Source organism: Thermobia domestica, chromosome 14 (assembly GCF_964235325.1).
Source record: "Thermobia domestica chromosome 14, izTheDome1.hap1.1, whole genome shotgun sequence".
Lineage (NCBI taxonomy): Eukaryota > Metazoa > Arthropoda > Insecta > Zygentoma > Lepismatidae > Thermobia > Thermobia domestica.
In genome coordinates, this window is record NC_137467.1 from 136,496,941 (window position 1) to 136,519,318 (window position 22,378).

The 22,378-nt window shown below is 33.3% G+C and overlaps 2 protein-coding genes across 19 annotated transcripts in view; one reads left to right on the top strand and one right to left on the bottom strand.

The window, feature by feature from the left end:
* The window catches only part of LOC145670338 (uncharacterized), a 493,290-nt gene that overhangs the window by 281,625 nt on the left and 189,287 nt on the right, over positions 1–22,378 (bottom strand). For 2 of the 17 annotated variants that reach the window (XR_014128276.1, XR_014128267.1), the window contains one exon: positions 5,996–6,039. The exons of the other annotated variants lie outside the window; for them this stretch is intronic. The gene's annotated coding sequence lies outside the window, so the exon portion shown is untranslated. The remainder of the gene's footprint in view (positions 1–5,995; positions 6,040–22,378) is intronic. 17 annotated transcript variants of the gene reach the window in all.
* The window catches only part of LOC145670337 (WD repeat-containing protein 17-like), a 246,114-nt gene that overhangs the window by 125,463 nt on the left and 98,273 nt on the right, over positions 1–22,378 (top strand). For both annotated transcript variants that reach the window (XM_081738874.1, XM_081738872.1), the window contains 2 exons: positions 12,528–12,733; positions 14,447–14,547. In XM_081738874.1, coding sequence (XP_081595000.1) covers positions 12,528–12,733; positions 14,447–14,547 — 307 coding nt within the window. The remainder of the gene's footprint in view (positions 1–12,527; positions 12,734–14,446; positions 14,548–22,378) is intronic.

Here is a 22,378-nt window from a genome sequence, read left to right on the forward strand (position 1 = left end):
ATAGAAACAAAATAACTTTCTTGAGGAAGCTCAATTTATTTTACGTCAAAGCTTCACTTTGTAAAAGTAGATTAAATAAATAATAATAGAAGCAAAATAATTTTCTTGAGCAAAATAATTTTATTGAGGAAGCTCAAAATTTGTTTTACGTTAAAACTTTACTTTGTAAAATTAGATTAAATAAATAATAATAGAAACAAAATAACTTCCTTGAGATAATAACAGAGCTCTTACTAAACGACTATAGCTACTACAACAGTTGAATAATCAATTAATGACAAGCCCAGTTCTAATAGAATGATGTAACAAGTTTTCAAACCAGAAATTGAATTTCTTCTTCGCGGGAACTGATATGTCAGAAGATGCCGCAACTCTTCTAGGTGACGCCCGACATTGTTTTAGATTAGACCCTTAGTTATGTTGAAAATAAAAGCATTTTTTTTTTTTTTTTTTTTTTTTTTGGACTTGGGTAGCAAACTTAGTGATTCTGACTTCGTATTTAGAATATTTTTTCAAAGATGAACATCAACAAAATATCATTCGTTTTGAATTCGTTTAGAATACTTGTTTCTTAGATCGGAATTGAGGAATTAATTAGTTAGGAATAATGTTTTGTAGGAAAACTTTTGGCAGTGGTTTAGAATGTACTTTGCTGTCAGATGAGCTTTGATTAAACTTCACTTATTATGAATTTGTTTAGATTTTTTCTCAAGCGAACTTTCACGAAATCTTGTTATACCTTTGGTTTAATTAATAAACTCTCACTACTTATACACTGGCTTAGAATATTTTTGTCTAAACGAAATTTCAGCCGTCTTTAGCTCAAATGAACTTTAACAAATTTCACTTCTTATGAATTGGTTTAGAATATTTTATATCTCAAATTAACTTTAGCGACAACTTGCTTTGTCGAAATTAACTTTACGGTAACTCACTTTGTCGAACTGGTTTAGATTTTTTGTTTGTTTCACATGAACTTTGAGCACATCTCACTTGTTACGAATTAGTTTAGAATATTTTTTGCCTTAGATTAATTTCAAATAATAAATCTCAATCGTTATAAATTAGAACTTAGAAATGTCATTTTCAGGAAGGACTTAGAGGAATTTCATATTGTAGAAGTTTAAATAAATTATTTCATATTTATGGGAGTTTAAGTAAATTATTACTCAAGTAGGGCTCCAGTTTTAATAGTCATACCAGCCAAAGAAATGCTAAGCTGAACATGGCTATTCATTCATACTAAAATTTAATGTAGAAAGATAAAACTGTTCACTTTTCATTAATCTCTTGGTTGGAATATAAGATGTTGCAAGTAATAAATTGTGAATACAGATTCAACAAAAATATGAGTTTATATGGAAATCACTTATTGAAGAAAGAATTTATTTCAAATATTCTAATGTATTATATTATTATATAAATGTAATATATTTTTTCTTTTCTTACCTCTTTCAAATTTTGGCGTTGTCATTTTAATATATGGGGTGCGGTGGCTCAGTGGTAGAGCGGAACTCCGGTGCTTGGGGCAGTGTTGGGAAGTAACGTAACGCAAGTAACGCGTTACTTGTAACGCGTTACTTTTTAAGTAACGTTTCCTAGTAACGCGTTACATTTTTTCCAAAGTAACTGTAACGGTAACGCGTTACAAACTTTTAAGTAAAGTACCTAGTTAGCGTTACTTTTTTCGCGTTACATTTCGGATGAGTAACTACAATTTTTTTTTTTTCGGAAACAAATGTTTCTTTTCTGTAAGTGAATTTCAGAATGAAACAGTCGAGCATGAACTACGTATGTCAGTGACCGACAGTCACAGACACAGAGAAACAGATAAGTTCGTAGTGCCATTTGCTGTTTTTTGAAGATGAGGACAGCCTTACGGAAATCACGTGTACTGATTGCAAGCACCTGGAAGATTTTGTCGTAGATTTTGATAGCTCCAAATCAATAGCCTACATTCAGTGAGTGAACTAGGAGTGCAATGATACCGGTAGTCTATTTTACTTTGATTGGTGTTGTTTTTATAAAGATGAAGAACGAAAATATTTTACCGTTCGAACATTTGAAAGAATACTTTTTTCTTAAGAGCTGAGGATGATGGTAGACATAATTTAAAAGTAAAGTGTCTGAAGTGCCCCGCGGAAAATATTTATCAACAACTAGGGTGCCATAGTTAACGATATACAGTAAGGAGCTAATATGAATAAACTGTGTTTTGATGAGCAGGCCTACTTTATTACTAGAAAATAGTTTGCTGATGGTATGTAATATTGGAGTTCTTTCAGATCAGTTTGCTTATCCTAGAGTCCCGTTGATTATAGAGTAGTGTAATGTTTCTCTATATTCTTTATTTTTAATTTTACATAACAACATTGTTATTATTATATAATTAGTTTAGCAGAATAATAATAAGCAACCATTTTTTCTAACTCATAGGGATGAACACGAGTCAAGCTAAAACTCGACTCAACTCGAATTCAAGTCTAGTTTCGAGTCAAGTCAAGGGTAATATCCTCGACTCGAGTTCCGAGCCGATTCAGTTTTTCGCATCGAGTTTCGATTCGAGTTCAGTCGAGTTTGATAAATGGCTCGTTCGTTTTAAGTCGTCTTGAAATCATGGCCTGATTACACTGGAAAACGAAAGCCATGCAATACTTTTAGTGTTGCTCACGAGAGGGGACACTGCTCGCATCTCGTCTCGTCTCGATAACGAGAACACAAGAGATTTTTTATAACAAGCTCAGCTCGGCTTGGCTCAACTGAGAAGATGGCTCAAGCCGGCTCACTTGGGGTGAACCATCGGCTCGAGCTGGCTTGGTAGGGATGAGCCATTTGCTCGGTTCGGCTCAACTGAGCCGAGGGCTCTAGCCAAGTCGGTTGGGTGAGCTGTTGGCTCGGCTCACTTCTCGGTTCGGGTCGATAGTGAATGAGCTGTGAGCCGAGCTGCTCGAGTCGTTGACAATTCTAAACCCGGGCCGAGCAGTTTTGAAGACATTTGGCCAGTGCCCTATAACTTTTAACAGTGTTTGGCTCGAGCCCGAATATTGAACCTAGACCCTCAACCCAAATTCAGAAGCTCGTGAACAATGTCCTTGACTCCTAGACTTAACGACTACCGAGGTTGACAATCAACTAGTTTTTCAGTATTCAAATACAAACCGCGTATCTTTCTTTTTATATACAGTGTTGTTATAATTAATAATAATAATAATAATAATAATAATAATAATAATAATAATAATAATAATAATAATAATAATAATAATAATAATAATAATAATAATAATAAAAGTTGTAGTAGTAGTAGTGTCATTGATAACAATTATTTGAAGAATGTCCTTGAAACTACACACCGGATTGGGCTCGAGTCGACTCGGAACTCGACACCAATGCGAGTCGAGTTGGTGGAAATTTTTCGAGTCGGGTTCTCGGGTCGAGCTCAAAGATGTCTGTTTCTAGTCGAATCGAGTGTCAAAGAAAACCCGCTCGAACTCGCTCGTGCTCATCCCTACGAGTAACGCAGTATGGCATTTTATCAATGTTACATTATATGAAAATGTTCATATATCAAGTAAAAATTTGTCCTTGCATTTACATAAAGCGATTCAGAACGTGCAATAATAATAATAATAATAATAATAATAATAATAATAATAATAATAATAATAATAATAATAATAATAATAATAATAATAATAATAATAATAGCGGTAGTAATAGTAGTACGGAAAATTGAAGTCATAATTTTTTTCACATTTTTAAAGTTTCGGACCTAAAAGTAACGCGTTAGTAACGCGTTACTTTCGAAGTAAACTAACAGTTACTTTTTGGGGCAAGTAACGCGTTACTAACGCGTTACATTTTAAGAGAAAGTAAAGTAACTTGTAACGCGTTACATTTTTACAAGTAACTTACCCAACACTAGCTTGGGGTTCCTGGTTCGATCCCAGCTCGCGCCGTGTGGACTTTGTGGTGGACAAACACCGTGCTCGTGGGTTTTCTCGGGGTTATCCCGTTTCCTCCCACTTTCTTCATTCCACCATTTAATTCATTTCTCATTATCACTGTCTTTTTTTGCCTAACCGGCATAAACGTGGGACGTAAAACTTAAAGAATTCATTTCATTTCATTTTCATTTTAATATGTGAGATCTCATTTGCTAAACTTTAGAAAGTAAAATTCTCCTATTTTATGCATGCAACCTGAAGCGTCCCTAAGTTGATCTTGCAGTTCAACTAAGCAAAATAGTGAATTTCAAAGCGGAAGTGCACCAACTTTCCTAACATTTCATAAATTCTTTTTCACATGTAAGTATATAGGAAACAATTATGAAATTTAAAAAATAAAAATAAATAGAAATTAAGCGTCTTAGGTCGTTTATGGTGTTCAACATTTTAATAGAATAAAAATTAAGTACTTAAGTCGTTTGTAGTACTGAAGCTCTTAATAGAAAATAAATAAATAAAATACATGGCTTAGGTTGCTTACTGAACGTCTTAATGAAAATTTTTAAAATCTTAGGTTGTTTTTGAGACTGAGCGTATTAACAGAATAAAATATATAAACAAATAAACTGAAGCAAATGGCTTAGATCATTAATTGCCTTGAAGTCTTAATAGAACCAACAAAACAAGTTTCAGGTCATTTATAGTAAAATATAAACGAAGGCTAAAATATAAACAAATACATAAATAAAAATTAAAATAAGTATATACAAATAAAACAGTAAATGTCTTCGATCATTTATGGAATGAGCTCATTAACAACAAATTACATTAATACCGGCGTACTGAAACGATGGAATACTTAAAGTTAAAATTAGTTCTTAACCCTTATCCGGGCAACCGGGGCCTCCCAGGCCCAGTAGCTTCATTTTTCTAAAATTTCTCAATAACCATACATATTTCGAAGACATAAAATACTGAATTCTTCTATCTTTCGTCGAAGTTAAAATCATGAACATATCGAGTTGGTAAAGCTAATGTTTTTTTTTATTTTTTTTTTAATTTGAAAATCTTTTCCTGACGTAACCGGGCAACCGGGGCCTATGAGGCCCCGTATAACTTTAGTGAAATTCCTGTCAAATATTAGATCAAATTGTCACATAATTATATATTGAACACGTGACTATTGTAACCTTTAGTCGGAACAGTATGCGGCAACAGACATTGAATTTTGAGTGTTTTGCACTTAAAATATATACTGGGCCTGACAGGCCCCGGTTGATCGTTTACGTTACAAAAATGTCTGGACCGGATTTGCTATTCTGCTTGGCTTACAAAAGCGTGACACGAAGTTTCGCTACTTGACAAAAATATATACCGGTACATTCTAGACTAGTCTAAACAGTAAGTGACAATAGGCATTCATTTTGTGTATTCTGCACTTAAAATATATACTGGGCTTCACAGCCCCGGTTGCCCGTTTACGTTACAAAAATGTCTTGCCCGGATAAGGGTTGATTAAACCAGTTCATACGACACAAAGAGCGAAAAGGTGACTGACTGGACCTGGACTCGAACCCGCGATCTCAGGTATACCGTGCCGATGCATTAACCACTACGCCACCCAGTCCGCCTTCCAGTCCCACTACGCCGATACGTTAACAGTCACTCATTCTCTCAATCTCGAGGTCAGTGCTATCATCTCGGACCACGTGAATTGTACCACAGACCCATGCTGTGATTGGACAATCCTGTGTCCATATACCAAGCACCTTATGACGTAGTGGTTAATGCATCGGCACGGTATGCCTGAGATCCTGGGTTCGGATCCCGGTCCAGACAGTCACTCTTTGTATGTTATAGAATTCGCACCTGTAGAGGGTCTGGAGTGTTAAAAAATCAGTTGTTTCCCCCCTTTCATTAGTATATTTAAAATAATTTAACTTGCTGAAGTTATGTTCTATAATCCGAGAAATGAAGGAAAATTATAATATTTATTAAAAAATATGGAATAATGAAGTCAAAAGAAAAACACCCTTGAGAAAACTCACGTGCATGTTGTTGTCCACCAAGAAGTTTACATTAAGTATAAATCCTGTGAATATTAGAAAACAAAATATTTAGTGCTTGATTGTTGTCACTTTTCCTTTGCAGAAGTCAAATAATAGTAAACTTTTACACAAGAACTTGATGTTCTATCCATTTCTACTTTAGAAATGGATTGAATTTTAGCATTTTTTCAATGTCTTCAAATCATTACAAGAATGAATAAATAATATTCAAATTTTCCGAAGTACCTGATTAGAAGTTATAAAGTGCTCTAGTGTAAAATTTTCATGGTTTCATAAAGCTGCTCATTGTTATGTGCTACGTCACTAAAGCATATGACATCACACTTTTATTTTAAACATGCTGCTCATCAACTAAGAAAGTCTTGAAAATACTATCTATTTCAGATCTACCATATTGTAAGCACTGAAAATGACATTTAAAAAAAATTAAATGTTTACAATTCTTTTTCCTGCACTTTGAAAAATCCAAAAAAAGCCGAAAATCCAATTACAGTGAAACCTCTGAGTAACGGACACCAATGGACATGAATTTTTGTCCGTTACTGAGAGGTTACAGAAATTTAATTTCTCACAACGGTAATTGTATGCAGTAATATACAGTAAATACATTATGTACGTAAAATTCAATATGAAAATACTCTATTTAGTACGTATTTGAATTACTGGGAGGGATGAAGGAGAAATTCATTTTTATTAAATACACTGTATTTCAAATTCTCAGAACCTTCTCAAAAGATTAATTTCAAGATTTGATTTCTTTTTTTTTTTTTTAAAAAAAAACTATTTTTTAAAACTATAAAATTGTCGGGAAAGATGCAAGACCCAGAAAAAAGGACTAAATTTGTTAGGGAAAGGAAGATCTTTCGCATAGAATTATTGGGCATACGACTACCCCTGCATGAGTGTTATTGAAGGTTTTCTAGGATTTCCACCAGAAAGCAGTTTATTGCGGGCAGAAAAAAAAATCAAGTTCAGCTTGAAGTTGTTCTGTTTGATGGTTCACCAGGTCTAGACTCATGATAGATACACTTGTGGAGAAAAGACTTTTCTATCTACTGTAATATAAAACAGAACCGAGAACCCAGAATAATTTCTGTCTGTTATGAAGAGGTTATTGAAACGTTTGGGGGGGAATAGGACTGTCCGTGTCCGTATCTGAGAGTGTCCGTAAAAGGGAGGGTTTTGTTCCGTAACAGAACATATATTTTTGCCGGGACAAAAAAATCTGTCCGTATTATAGAGGTGTCCGTTATTGAGAGGTATCTGTTAAGGGAGGTTCCACTGTATTAGTCTTAGAATGTAGCAGGCTTTCTATGTAATATAAAATTTGAGAAGTGATAATCTGTTCTCATATTGAAGTAAGCATGTTTGTTTTAATGTTTAAATAACACTTTTCATAAGTGGAGAAAGCTCATTATTTCATTTCATTATGTAAACGCTTGGCTTCTGTCGTATAAACAACAGAGATAAAGATAATGAGATAATTAAAACTGAAACTGTAACAATTGAAGGCGTAGCATCATAATTTAAGATAATCTATATTGAAATAAAAATAAAAAAAAAAAGTGTCTATGTTTCTGACTTCATACCTCTTGCATTACCCGACAGATGTCGCTCAAATTTTCAACATAGGTGAGGTTCGGGCTTGGGATGGCTTTTATCATTTCACTTTGAGAGTACAACTTAAGGGAGGGGAGATATATATATATAAAAACAAATAAAAATGAAAGTCTCTACGTTTGGACTTAATAACTCATGAACTACACGACCAATCTCGATTAAATTTTCAACATAAATGAGGGGCGGGTCTGGGATGGTTTTTATCATTTCATTTTGACGGTGTAACTTACGGGAGGGGGAGGAGGGAGATATTTAAAAATATTGAAAATTGTCGATATTAGTGTCGAATCCATAGTTTTCGGAGTCGCTGAGATGAACAGTGTCTTTTTCGATGCCGTTTCAATCAAAATTCAGCCCTACAACTTGGGGACGGGGAGGAGGAAGAATGAGAGATATATATATACAAATGATCGAAAATGATTGATATTAGTGCCGAATCCATAGTTTTCGTGATCGCTGAGATAAACAGCAACACTTCCGATGCCGGTTGAATCCAAATTCAGACCCGCAACTTGGGGTAGGGGGAGATATATAAAAATGATCGAAAATGACCGATATTAGTGTAGAATCCGTAGTTTTCGGGATCGTTGAGACGAACAATGACACTTTTGATGAAGTATAAATCCAAATTCAGCTTTTTATGTCCAAAATGAAATATAAAGAACTGGTGTTCTGCTAGTTAATAATAAAAAGAAACTATTAATTTCTATAACTAACATGAGAGCACTAAATTTATTGATTAAAACAAATGTATATGCAAATAATAGTATCTCCGATACAATGAGTGGTTGAACTCATTATCACGAGTGATTGCGTGAATTATAATGTTTGTTAAGTTATTTATACGGCTTGTACGGTTGGGAGGTATCCTCAAAGCCGAGGCCAAAGCAAAAGGCATGATATACACGTATATCAGATACTGAGAATTATGTGTAAATTTGACTGACAAAGACAAATATCGTTTTTAGATACATATTTTAACAAGATTTTTTATTTAGCAGATATTTTTGCGTTTACAAACTATAAAAGCATATACAGACTTTATATTGTTTAACGAGGATATGAGCAGTGAGGCTATTTGTTTCTGTCACGATAAGATCAATGACTGACAAGTTTTGACATGAAAAATTCAAAAAAGAATTTAAAAAAATGAAGTTAAAGCATAAATAATAAAAAAATAAGACATTAAAACAACAAAAAATAATAATAAAATAAAATTTCAACGGAATGTGCAAAGGCCAAAATAATAAATAAAAGTAAGCCAAGCCTCTACACCTAAAAAGTAAGTCAAGAATAACAATATTAGAAACACATACCAGGTAAAATATTTTAAGATTTCATAGCCTCAAATGTAAACAACTACTGTAAACACATGCTACAATCATGAACACGTGTTATTGTATTCAAAACATAAACACCAGCAAACAATGGAAGTTGGATACAAAGAAAGATCGGAAGAAAACCGAAGATGGCCGACCTCTCCTCATGGACCCCCCTGCAAGAGGACGTCTATAAAAGAAGACTGCAAAAAGCTGCAAGCATCAGTCTACTGCTAATCAATAACCTATCAATACCTTTCTTTCGAGACAGCAATGAGTTACAGAGAAATCGTATAATAGTTTTCCGAGGCTCAGTGAGTGATGGAGACTCTCTTTCATCACCTACTCTGGAGGCTGCAATGAGCGAAGGAGTTTCCGTCATAATCTAAAGTCATATTGAACTTTTATTTCTGAAACCACATATTGTGCGTGCCAAGGACTTGCTATACTCTGAAAAAATTTTGTGTTTTACAAAGAAACTTTATAAAACTGTCATACAGATTTATTTTGTAAATAAAATAGGTGAACGGCGTTATATCTTAAATTTTTATTAGACTCTATTGAACAAAACATTGCAATATAAAAAGAAAACATCAGAGCACACTGACTATTTCAGTATCAACAAATAAAAGTGACAATAGGATCGCTAGAATCCATATTATTCCGTAAAACCTAATTAAGATTTTTAGGTAGCTCTGTTCTCTGACTATGGACATTCTACAAGAATCTGTTGAATACTCAGTGGGACTTGTAGACTTTAGACAGAGCTTATGTATTAAATGTACTTCTTGCAACTGTTGGACTTTTAATTGACTTAAGAAAATTTGTTGACCAAAATCAGAATTGGAGTTGATGTCTATTCAAAGAGAAACTATTTTGTTTACTGTTAAGTAACAAATAATATATATACATATATATATATTTCTAGACATGTAGACCGCAAGAACACAAAGTCTTGAAATATCATTTTTTATCCATCTTATTAATTTTCATTTTTAAAAAGTAAAGTTAAATTTTTCTACTTTCGATAGAATTACAACACACTAGTATCATAACTAACACCGAGAAAGCTGAAATTGGACATCTTAACAGTATAGTATCACTATTACGATAGGATGTGCATAAATTAAGTATCTTTGAAAACAGTCTTTATGAAAATTTTTGAAGCCAAAAGGACAAACAAGTGGGTAATGGTTAAAACACGGAAACACTTGGTTTTGATTAAAATCATATAAAATTTGGCTAGCATTTTGGAAAGTTAAGATCTGCTTTGAACGAATATATTCCACGAACTGCTTGTGTTAACCATTTGAGTTATTTAATTTAAACCTTGATAAAGCAAAAAATTACTGTACTTGATTTATTTGTAAAATATTAACTTGTTAGCTGATTTATGATTACGGTAATTAGTTGAAGTCAAATTGATGGCAAGAACTTAAAACAATTTATTTTTACGAGTCTTCTTTTCAGTACTGAGGCTACACGAGACAAATCCTTAGATCTACAGTTTAACTTGGGATCTGAATCACAGGAGTTTTATGGAAATCGAACATTTGCAATTTTCTATCTTGTAAAGATTTCTTATTTATAAATATCTGGACATTTCGAAACTAATGAAATGAATTGAATAGTTTGAAAATCTTTATATATACAGTATATATAAATTATGTAAACTTTATAGACAAGTATATGTAGGGAACTCGTATAACTTCGTAGCTAATGACTAATTCTCAGGAATTCCAAGTCTGTAATAATGAATATTTCAGGAACTTGATGACTAACGGCATACATCTCAGTAACTATAACTGTAATTAGGGATATCTCAGGGATTTGATGACTAATGACATATATCTCAGGAGCTATAAATGTAATGAGGGATATCTCAGGGACTTAATAGCTATCGAAGAATGTTTCAGAAACAATTTTTTTTTATTTTGCAATAAAACTTAACCTCAGAAACTGTTGGTTTTGTAGTTAACACAGCATAATTGTGCAATTAAACACATCTCACAAACTTAACTTTGTCATTAATAAATAATTTTTCAAGAATTTTAATTCCATGGCTTTGGACTTGTGGGTTAACCATAAATCCACTTAAATCGAAGTGCATTTGCATCTCCTCTAAACGACTCATACAAATGCACCGTTCGAATATACCAACAGTACAGATAAATGGAACAATTATTCCATATTCTGAAACTGTTACAAATCTCGGGGTAATAATAGATCAATTTCTTGAGTGGAAACCTCACATTAACGCTGTATGTAAGAAAGCGTTCTGGTCTTTGTATTCACTCACTAGACTAAAGAAAATTCTACCCACTGAAACAAAGCTACTACTTGTAAAATCTCTAATATTTCCTCACCTTGAATATTGTGATGTAGCTCTATCAGACTTAAATAAAGAATTAGCGTATCGTTTGCAACGTATCCAAAATGCCTGTATACGGTTTGCTTATAATCTCAAACGATCAAATCATTTAACTCCATACTACAGAAAGCTGGGCTTTTTGAAACTTGCCGATAGACGTTATTTGCATTCGTCAAAATTCTACTCGAATGCGTTCTTTGCATTCACGATCCGTGCATAGAATGACCTCCCATCCAACACAAGGCAATCTCAGACAATCAATCTATTCAATAAGTCGGTTGAGCAGATCCTCCATAAGTCAATCAAGGCTTACTAACATCTGAAAAAATGCTGATTTTTATTGTTCCTACCTTTTATTTGCTCTTTTGTTCACTAAAGGAATGTGACTATATTATGTGGTTATTTGTTATAATCCATGTGTCCAGGTGATGTGATGCATGTGTGTATGTGTGTGATTGGGAGTGTTTTATATATTTTATACATATTTTATTATTATTATTGTATTACAAATCATGATCATTGCATGGTCAAGTGGAAGACAAGGCATGATTAACTCCTTAACTTCGCCATGTAAAATAAGACTAAATAATAAATAAATAAATAAATAAGTAAATAAATAAATAAACTAATAGAAATATTTCAGAAACTTTCATTATGAAGCATGTCTGTTTATCAAAGGAATTATTATTCAGTGACAGACACGTCTCAGAGCTTAAGTAACTAATGAAGCACTTCTTCACAAGTTCAATGTCGTGACTAAGGTTATTTAAATAAATATTAATTCCATAACTAGGCAAGAAAGCTTAAACTATAGTTTTATCTTATTTGAATCTGTAGAATTTGTTGTGTAGTCATGAAAGCTCCAATTTACAAAACTTACAAACTTGCAAATATTTGTTATAAGCTGGTAAATACTGTAAAACAACTAGAATAATATTAAAAGTTATTTGTAAATATATAGTTATTTTTTATATATACAATTTCATACGGTTGTAACTTTTTATTTTATGAGTTCTACGTTAGTATTACAGAGTAGTATCTTTGTAATATAAGCCTCTTCACTTACTTCCTGTAAAGTGTAAATACAATTTTCTTTAATGAATATAATTACACGTCAGATCAATATACACCATACCATGAACCTAGATAGAACAGGCATGACATGACTACTGTATTTATAATCGTAATAATATTGTTTCAGTCTGTTGCTACTGAGGTTGAGGTACGGCAACAGAAGCCAGGAGGTTTAAAATGGGAAGAGCGCCTACGTGAAGCGGCTGATTTGTTTTTACACGCTGGATCCTTGCGTCGTTACTGTGATATCATGGCTCAACTGGGAGAATGGGACCAAGCTTTGGCAGTCGCTCCAGGTGTATCAATGCACTATTGGGAACAACTGACCAAAAGGTAGTAAAATGATACATCCTTTTATAATTATAAATAGTTTACTTATTTATTGTTCCAAATTTTACCAGATCTAAGATAAAGTAAACCGTCTTCATATACAGAGTGTTTCAAAACAACATCGACAACGTTTGGGAGGTGATTCCTGACACCAAGATAAGACAAAAGGTATAGACCAACCTGGGTACACAAATGCTTTCTTTCGGAGTTATAGGCTGACGAAAATATGAAAACATGAATTTTAAAGATCTATAGCTCCAACATTATGGGACCTGTCGTGGTCAGGTCAAAATTTCACTTTGGAACTAGTATTTGCCTCACCCAAATATCCATGTTTCAGGTATACCAATAAGTTTCTATAAGGTAATACTCGTATGAATAGATGATAGTAGTAAATAGATATAAAAATGAGAAATGTCACTGACTCTTCGTACCCATTTGCAGGGCCGGCATTACCATATGTGAAACACGTGTATTTGCACGGGGTGGTAAGTTTCGAGGGGCGGCAAAATCTGTCATAACTATATTATTTAAAATAAATATTTCTTGTTGGAAGCAGACTTCAAGATGATGGTAGTTAAATTTGTTAAGCTGACCTTCTATTTGAATACTACATTCATAATCATGTTTAGGTCACATTAGTTTGAGGTTACGTGGACAGTGCTAAAGCAAATGGTCAAACAAATCCCAGAATGAATTGCTTGATTGTTGTCAAATACAAGAACTCAGTTCTCGAACAGTACCGAACATCTGCTCCATTCAGTTAGTTATCATAGTTTTGATATGAAAACTTGTCTTTGTCACAAACAAGTTCGTTATCATTGAAGGTGAAACCTAGATAAAAAAAACAGATGTAGAAGGAAAATCAAGAAATAAAGATAAAAGAGCTAGTTGGACTGGAATTGCAAACTGATATATTGAGATTGAAGCTCGATATCGAATTCTATAAAAAGGATTACCATGTTTCCTCTGCAGGTGTGTTTGCTTTATCTTTCACTATCACAATATAGTATTATTTAAGAAAAAACACACAATATTGTAGGCCTTTCTGATTGCGAGTGTTCTTTCCCTCGCCTTCGTTGTTCATGATGGGGTAGCATACTTGAAACCATGTCTTTTAAAAAGATGTGTTCTTTCTGGAGAAAAGGATGACGGCAAATGATCTTATTACACGGGGCGACAAATTGCCTAAGGCCGGTCCTGTCCACTTGGGAAAATTAAATTTAGGAGAGCTGTTATTCTGAACTCCTAAGCAAAGATATTAAAAATTTCAGCGCCTAATAATAATACGATTTATATAATTTATTAACTTACTAAAAGTTTTATATTAGATATTTTATTCTTAGTTAAGCTATTGGGAAACCAAAGGGAAACTTTTCGGTGAAATCACATTTTACCTTCAGGCGTTGTAAATGTAAGGAATCATCGAAAAATCTGAGATTATACTTTTAATATTACGAAGAGTTAAATTTTATAAGGTTGCAGTTTTTCGCCGTTGCAATTACAGTATTTACACTATTGTTCTCAATTTGTTTGCATAATGTCCTTAAAATTCCAATTTTAATTTAAACTCTGAACAAAGCTGTTCCGAAAATATGGAGTAAATTTGAATCTAAATGAGTTTCTAGTAAATAAATAAAATTTAATAATTACAAATATTGTAATAATTCCGTTTTCATTGTATTAAAATTTATTTACTTTCGTTTTTGATTTCAGGAGAGTTCAAGAGCTTTTACAATCCGAAATGGAATGTGTAGTTCCTTATGCATTAGCTATTGGAGATCTCGAAAATCTAGTCAAATTTCATTTGTCACGAGGTTAGTAGAACTGTTTACAACTATTATATTTATAATAATAATAGATGGTTACTGTCCAAGACTTGTATGACACCAAGATTTGTGCAAGTTTATATATGGTGTTTTAAAATTCTACCGGATTTCAAAGCGTCATGGATTTAAAATGGATAATAAATGTATATCTCGGAATGTTATACAGTGCGTTCCACTAGCTTTCGAACCCGAAAAAAACGTTATAATTTCCGAACAAATATACATAGGAAAATTAAATTCACAATACACGTACCTTGTTTCATGCTGAATACATAACCGTCACAGCAGGTGCTGAAAGTGTCCTCCCTGGACGTCAAGACATGTTTGTACACGGCGTTCCATACTGTGAAAAGTCCGATGTAGAATCTCCGGTGTGATCTCATGAATCGCATTCTCAATGTTGTTTTGCAACTCTTGCAGTGATCATGGGTTGTTTCTGTAGACACAACCTTTAAGAAAACTCCATAAGAAGAAATCAGGTGGTGACAAATCCGGGGATCTTGGCGGCCACAATCCTTTGGAGATTATTCTGTTACCAAAAAAGGACTCAATTTCTGCCATGGCCACATTGGAAGTATGGCATGTTGATCCGTCTTGTTGGAAATAACTGCGACGCAGTTCTTGATCGTCCAGCTGATTCACAAACTCACTGAAGATGTGAAAGTAAACTTGTGTGTTTACTGTATCTTCAAAGAAGATGGGTCCAATGATACGCTGTCGGGAAATTGCACACCAAACTTTCACCTTCAAGGGATGAAGTGGAATCTCATGGTACACATGCGGATTTTCGGCGGCCCACACCCGAGTATTCTGCGAGTTCACATAACCGGAGAGATGGAACCAAGCTTCATCCAAGGATTCCTGGATTGTAATGCAACAAAGCTTGCAACCAACGACAATACATCTCGCGCTTTTTCCAATCTGTAGTCTTCAACTCCTGGACGACTATAACGCGATATGGAAACAGCTTGGCTCTTTTGGCGGCTCTTTGCACAGTTGACTTTGACATCCCTACCTCTTGTGATAATCGACGCAGGCTCTTCTTAGGGGACTGCAAAAGACGTTGCCGCACATTCTGTACTGTCTCTTCGGACATCCGTGGACGCGCGCCTCCATGTCCCGTAAGCAACGTTCCTGTTGTTTCGAACTTGTTCACCAAATGATGTATTGATGATTTCGATGGTCCTTTACGGCATCCAAATTCACGGCAAAATTCACGTTGAATGGTCTGATACGATCCCGATATCCAATATTTTTTAACAATAAACACGTGTTCCTGTACGGTGTACAGAACCATCCTCGCAATGCAACGACTCGAGTCACACTAACGCACGCGCACCAGGCCAAGCAGCACTTCCCCTGGCGCCACCTATCGTCTTTGTTTTGAAGTGTGCGCTTCTGTTCAACCCTTCCTCGTGTTTAGCATAAAACAAGGTATGTGTATTGCGAATTTCATTTTCCTATGTATATTTGTTCGGAAATTATAACTTTTTTTCGGGTTCGAAAGCTAGTGGGACGCACTGTACATACTGTATAGACATATAGATAAAATAAAGTTCCTTATTTTGTTGATGCATATAGCTGTTCGATAACAGATCTCTAATTGTGCCCCATTAACATCCTTACACTTTTGTAACTCTTCTCAAAATCCTCAATCAATCACTTTAACTAACTAAAATACTTAATCAATCACTTTAACTAACTAAAATTCTTAATCAATCACTTTAATCAATTAAAATCCTTAATCAATTATTTTAATTAACTAACATTCTTAATAAAACACTTCAATTAACTAACCCTTACTAAATCACTTTAATAAACTAGTAGTATAGGCGTCTGTACGGACCACTTTTTTTTGGACCACTTTTTCAATGATCAAGTTCAAATTTTACGCGTCTGTACGGACCACTGTCTTTGGAGAACATAAACCACACAGAACATAAGAAGACAGATCATAATGACCTTTATGATATATAACCATAAAGGACTTAAATCTAACTAAAACTAAACCTAAATCTAAAACTTAAACCTAATAACCATAAGGTAAAGTATTGATGATATTATCTTTTTCCTTTAAAACAACTCTTTTGTCGTAATCCATTTGAAACTCTTTAGTCACAGGTTTGTTAACTAAATTTTTTGTTCTTTTGTCTCTTGTTATTTGATTATAATTAAGAGTTATGTTCGCTAGTTCTTTGTTAACAACCTGCTTTATGTTTTCACCATTAAGATTCAAAGAGTTCTCATAATTAAGAGTAAATCCTTTAATTTTCATCACAGTTTTGTTTTTATCTGTTTTGTAGTAATAACTCTTTGGACCAGTTGAATACCACTCAATAATATAAACATCTTTTCCTAACTTATCTGTCCACTCACCAAGGTTACTACCAGTCTTTACTTCTATACCATTAACAATATAAACAATAGAATCAGTATCATAATACGCTACATCTTCACCTAACTTATCCAACATGTCATAAAGTCTTAACCTCGCATGTGCTGTTGTAAAAGTTGCAATGTGAATATTAGTGGAATAAGAATTGTTAACATATACGTCGTATTTATATGAAACTTGAACATCTCGTCGCTGATAAACAAACATTCAGATATTTCTAATTTGTCATCTAAAAGTAACTCGTACCATCTTCTAACATCTGTAATGTATTCAGTTTGAGTTAAGTTTTGTCTTTGGCCAAACTTTCCCCATAACGAATTTAAACAAATTTTTGCAACTGCTCTCTTACCAGGATTTGCCATTATTTGATCAGGATTTAAATCAATATTCAGTGTGTCTTTAATAGTTTTAATATAATCATCTTTTGTTTGAAAGTCATCTTCCCATGGTGATGTTTCTAATTTGATTTTCATGAAGTCTTTAATGTAACCTCTAAAGAGTTTGTTACTTGTTTTGGGAAAATGTTGAATCTCGTAAATTTCAATTAACTCATAACCTTTCTCTAAAGCTTTATCTAACTCTATAGTTGTCCAAGTACCTGTTATCATTCTTTGTTCGTCACTGTGTGTACACGCCTTAGTTTGATTTATCATACATTGATTACATAAGGGAAACACCAACTTATTAATATTGTTATCTTTAACTGGTAATACAGGATGATACAATTGTTTTGGCGGAAGAACTTTACAAAGTATATAACCAAAGTACTTTTTACACTTGTATTTTTCAGGAGAGATAGACTTTAATGTTGTTGAGTGGCCAATAGGAAATTGATCATAAAACAAAACAGTTGGATACAAGCTGCACACATCGATATATTTCATCTTCTTATTAGTAACTTTTAATTTTGAAGCATTGGTTCTACCACCAAAGAATGCATCTCTGAACTTTAGTTTCTCAATAAGACTAGTTTTTTGAATTAACTGTTTGGCTCTTTTATCTTTTAACCAATCACACTCCCACATCTCTATAAGATTATAACCAGCTTCTTTTATTTGTTGAGATCTTCTTCTTGTTTTCTCATATAGATCTTCCATTGTTTCGTGATTGACATTGTTGATAGTATACTTCTCAAAACATTTGTTGCAACCATGCCAGAAACAACCGTGATATTGATACACTGTCTTTGTTTTATAATCGTAACCATCAACTTTAGATCCACATATCGTTACTTCCCCATTGTTTAACGCGTGTTTAATATTATTGTTCTTAAAAGAATTTAACCATGCAATAGACTGTTTAGAGTATTTTTCTTTCTTTTCTTCTTTAATAATACCAATTGTGTTTTCTTGTATGTATTTTGATCTATAAATGCCCATACACACACTTGCAATTGTTAAGTATTGAAATGGATCAATGTTTGCTATTTCTAAAAACTGATTTCTTAGTTCTAAACCTCTTCTTAAAATATCTACATCCGAATTACAATACTCTCTTAACTCTTTTTTAAAGTCAAACACATAATTTTCTTCTCTTCTTTCTTGATGCCACTTAAGAAACGCTTCTCTTTGATCTTTTTTCATGGTACTAATCCCATAGTATTTTGCGTTAGGTATTGGCCCAACATAGTTTTGATTTTCAGGTTTATTAAACAAATGTGGAAAATAACCTTTCTTTAATTCTTTTAGACCAAATGTCTTAGGAAAACTCGATAATGGTTGTGCTACAAAGTTAATACTATCAATAATTTTTATGTTTGCTTTTGGAATTTCAAGTAACATTAGCTTAGAGCCGTTATATATAGTGTAAGGTTTCAAAGCATTCTTAATGCAGTACTGAAGAACAAAGTACGAATCATAAGCTTTGGCATTATGCGCAATACAAGTGTAACCACTATGTTCTTTTGAAACTAACCACTTACAAAAATCGTCATTTGTTTCAAAGTAATATTTGCTACCTTTAAAGTCATGAGCAACTACATAATTAGCTTTATGAATTCCTGTGTCTTGTTGTGCTTCGTAATCAAACCATATATACTTTTCTGTGTAATTACAACTGTTCATTTGTTTAATACTCGACTTTAGAAAGTTCTTAATTATATACTTAAAGTCATCTACTGTTAACTTGTTGTTGTTCCATGCATCATATATCTTTTGAAGTTTCCTCCACTTAGACATGGTTTCGTACATGTTTTTTTCTTTAACAATTTTCTTACCACGATCTTCGATACCATAAGTCTTGTATAGCATAATAAACAAATCTGTAACACGTGTAAGAACATGTTATGATTCGAATCTCTTACGAATTCAAACGAAGACAAACATTTATATTTAACTTTACGAATCTCTTATACTCGAAAACAAGTCAACAACAAACTCGTCGTCTTCTTCTTCAATATTCACATGACAACCATACGAAACAACACAGCTGTATTTTTCTTTGACTTTGTTTAGGAGGTTGACGGAGTTTGGATCTTTGGTTTCTGATAACACTGACATTCTTGGATACTTTTCTCTAAGACACTGAAGTCTTGCTTTAACGTTACGCTGCTGAACCCTTCCAACCCAATATTTGTATGACTCGTAACGCCTAACCTGATCGTGTTTGTCTGTGTCGTACTTGTCTACTATGTCTTGAAGCTGACCAGCCGTGAGGTTCTTTTTAATAATAACTAGTTTGTGTACTTTCCCTGGATCTTCTGTATGTTCTGCAGCTATATCTCTAAGTCTTGTGTTTTCAATTCTTAAATCGTTCATTTGTTGTTCTATCTCTTCTAGTCTTCTTTGCAACTCTTCTTGATCTTCTTGAATCTGTTTAAAATTAGAAACGAAATAGTCTTCGATGATCACAGAACATTTTTCGTAAAAGTCATGTGATATCCAAAAAGCAATAGCTAGGAAAATTCTTTTGTACACATATGTTCCAGAAATTTTATTATTTATCTCGTTACCTGCAAGTTTTATTTCGTATGTTGAACTTTTTAAGTGGAGCACATCTGCTCTATTTATTTTTTTGTTGTAATATTCAATAAGATTCTTTGAGTTAACCAATCGTAACCAATCTTTAAACGGCTTACCACCATCTTGACACAACTTGGTTGCATTGAAATATCCTGTACTCTTATCTATAATCAACTTGAAATCACCGAAGATACCATACCAATAGTTATCTTTGATCTGTTCATAGCAAATATCATTTAAACTAAGAGGACTATCCATAGTACTTATATTTATTATATAGAAAATCTTTATTTTTAACTTCATTTTCGTGGGGTCCACCAGCACTGGACCCCTTTCAAACATGCATACGTCGCTTCTTTGAAGTGGTCTTGTGTCATGATGGTGTATTTTGCAACCGAAAAATCTTCCGTTCGGGAGTTTGTTTGTGTTTCTTTGTTAAACGCGGGTGCTCCATTGCTCCTCCTGTTATTTGATAAGTAGAGCGCCCGATGGGATTCCAGCTACCGGTTTTTTCATTATAGTATCTTATCAATTCAAAAATTAGCTGGCTTACATTCAGGCCAGCAAAAACTCAATGTATTGATGAGTTTCTGAAGTGATCGGAATCCCGAGGAATTCGAAGTTTGTTGCAGTAATCATTTTCGGAGTTTTTATCCACACAAATGAGCGGTTGGTAGAATTGTTCCCATCGCCTTTTTTTGATAATTTCCACAGCTCGAATACAAGCGCTAGAAATATATGCAATGAGGGGTAACGTTTCGTTACCCCCTTATCTCGTTCAAACTATCCTTTTATGGCATAATAACCATAAAAGACAAACATTTATATTTACACTACAACATTACTCTTATCTATCCAACTATTATGCGAATCATCAAACCCTAGCCATTTGACATATACTTTATCACCTTTCTTTCTCAACACCTTTTCTACCAAGTATTCATCTTTATGCCTCGTCTTTAATAGTTCTGGTTCGTAAAATCTACCTTGCACATCCTCTTCTTCTAAATCTTTAATTCTATATGTAGGAGGATTAGATGGAATAACTTCGCTAATAACAAATACTTCTGTTGACCAATTAGGTGTATATCCTTTCTCAAATAACCCTTTCGACTTACTTATACGAACATGATCACCTAACTTGTATTTGGGCTTAACACGCTTATATTCTTTTTGATACACTTTCTCCAATATTGTTCGCTCATTCTGCTTATTAACTTCTATAGGTTTTAAACCAATTGTTCTATGAATTTGATGATTATACTCTTTAACTAGTGTTGTTAATACCTCTATCCATTTATAATTCCCTTGTGTCGTGAACCTTTTCCACATGTTCTGCTTAAGTGTTCGATTAAATCTCTCAATAACAGAAGCTTTCTTACCACTATAGGTTGAGTAGTGATTAATCTTATTTTCTTCCATTAACTTCTTAAACTCTTTATTGTAAAACTCTTTACCTTGATCTGTTTGTAAGTTGCTAGGTTTTCTCGTTCTTAATATGGATTCGAATGCTTCTGTAACATTCTTCCCACTCTTATCTTTAACAGGAACAGCAAACGCATATTTCGAGAACACATCTATAATCGTTAGCAAATACTTATAACCTTTATTGATTTTGGAAACACCTTTTAACACACCACTATCCATTTCTACAAGATCAGCTTGCCAAAGATCATCGATACCTTTTATAACTACACTTAATCTGTCAAAGTTTTTTCTAGATGGTTTGTGAATTTCTTCTATAATGTCTTCTCTAACACCTTTACCTTCTTCTAGTCAATCAGGCTTTTTAACGAATTGAGTTTTAGTAACACCACATACAGAACAAATACCTTTCTTTAGATATCTTCCATTCTTTGTTTGTTCAATTCTAATAGTATCTTTCTTCGTATCTGTCGATTTCTTACACTTAACACAATACATCCTGTTTATTATATAGAAAATCAATAACTATCACTGTTTAATATTATGCTATCAACATTCTCACCATCATCATCACTATCTTCGTCTTCTCTTTCTACATGCATAAGAAGCAATAGTAATTTACCATGTTTCAGATCAGAACCTTTAGATGGTCTAATTGCTAATTTATCATTTGTATTAAAGTGTAATGGAAAAGTTTCAACTAGAGAATCATTTAAATATAGATCTATATAACACGTATTGTAAGATGACTCTATATGCATTAACTTACCTTTATAAAGAAATTTGTATGTGATAGATAGATTATGTATTAAAAAGAACGGAGTTTCAACATTTTCTGATATCAATCGACCATGAAGCTCTATAACATAACTCCGTTTGATGAAGTTAAGCTCTTCTTTCAACATAGCAATATCTTTTCTCACAACTGTATTATCTAGCTCTGATGTCATTTTAACATTACCAAAGATATCCATATTTATTATATAGCAAACGTCTTTAGGAAAGCTTTCTTTCTATGTACATTACAACAAACAATAAT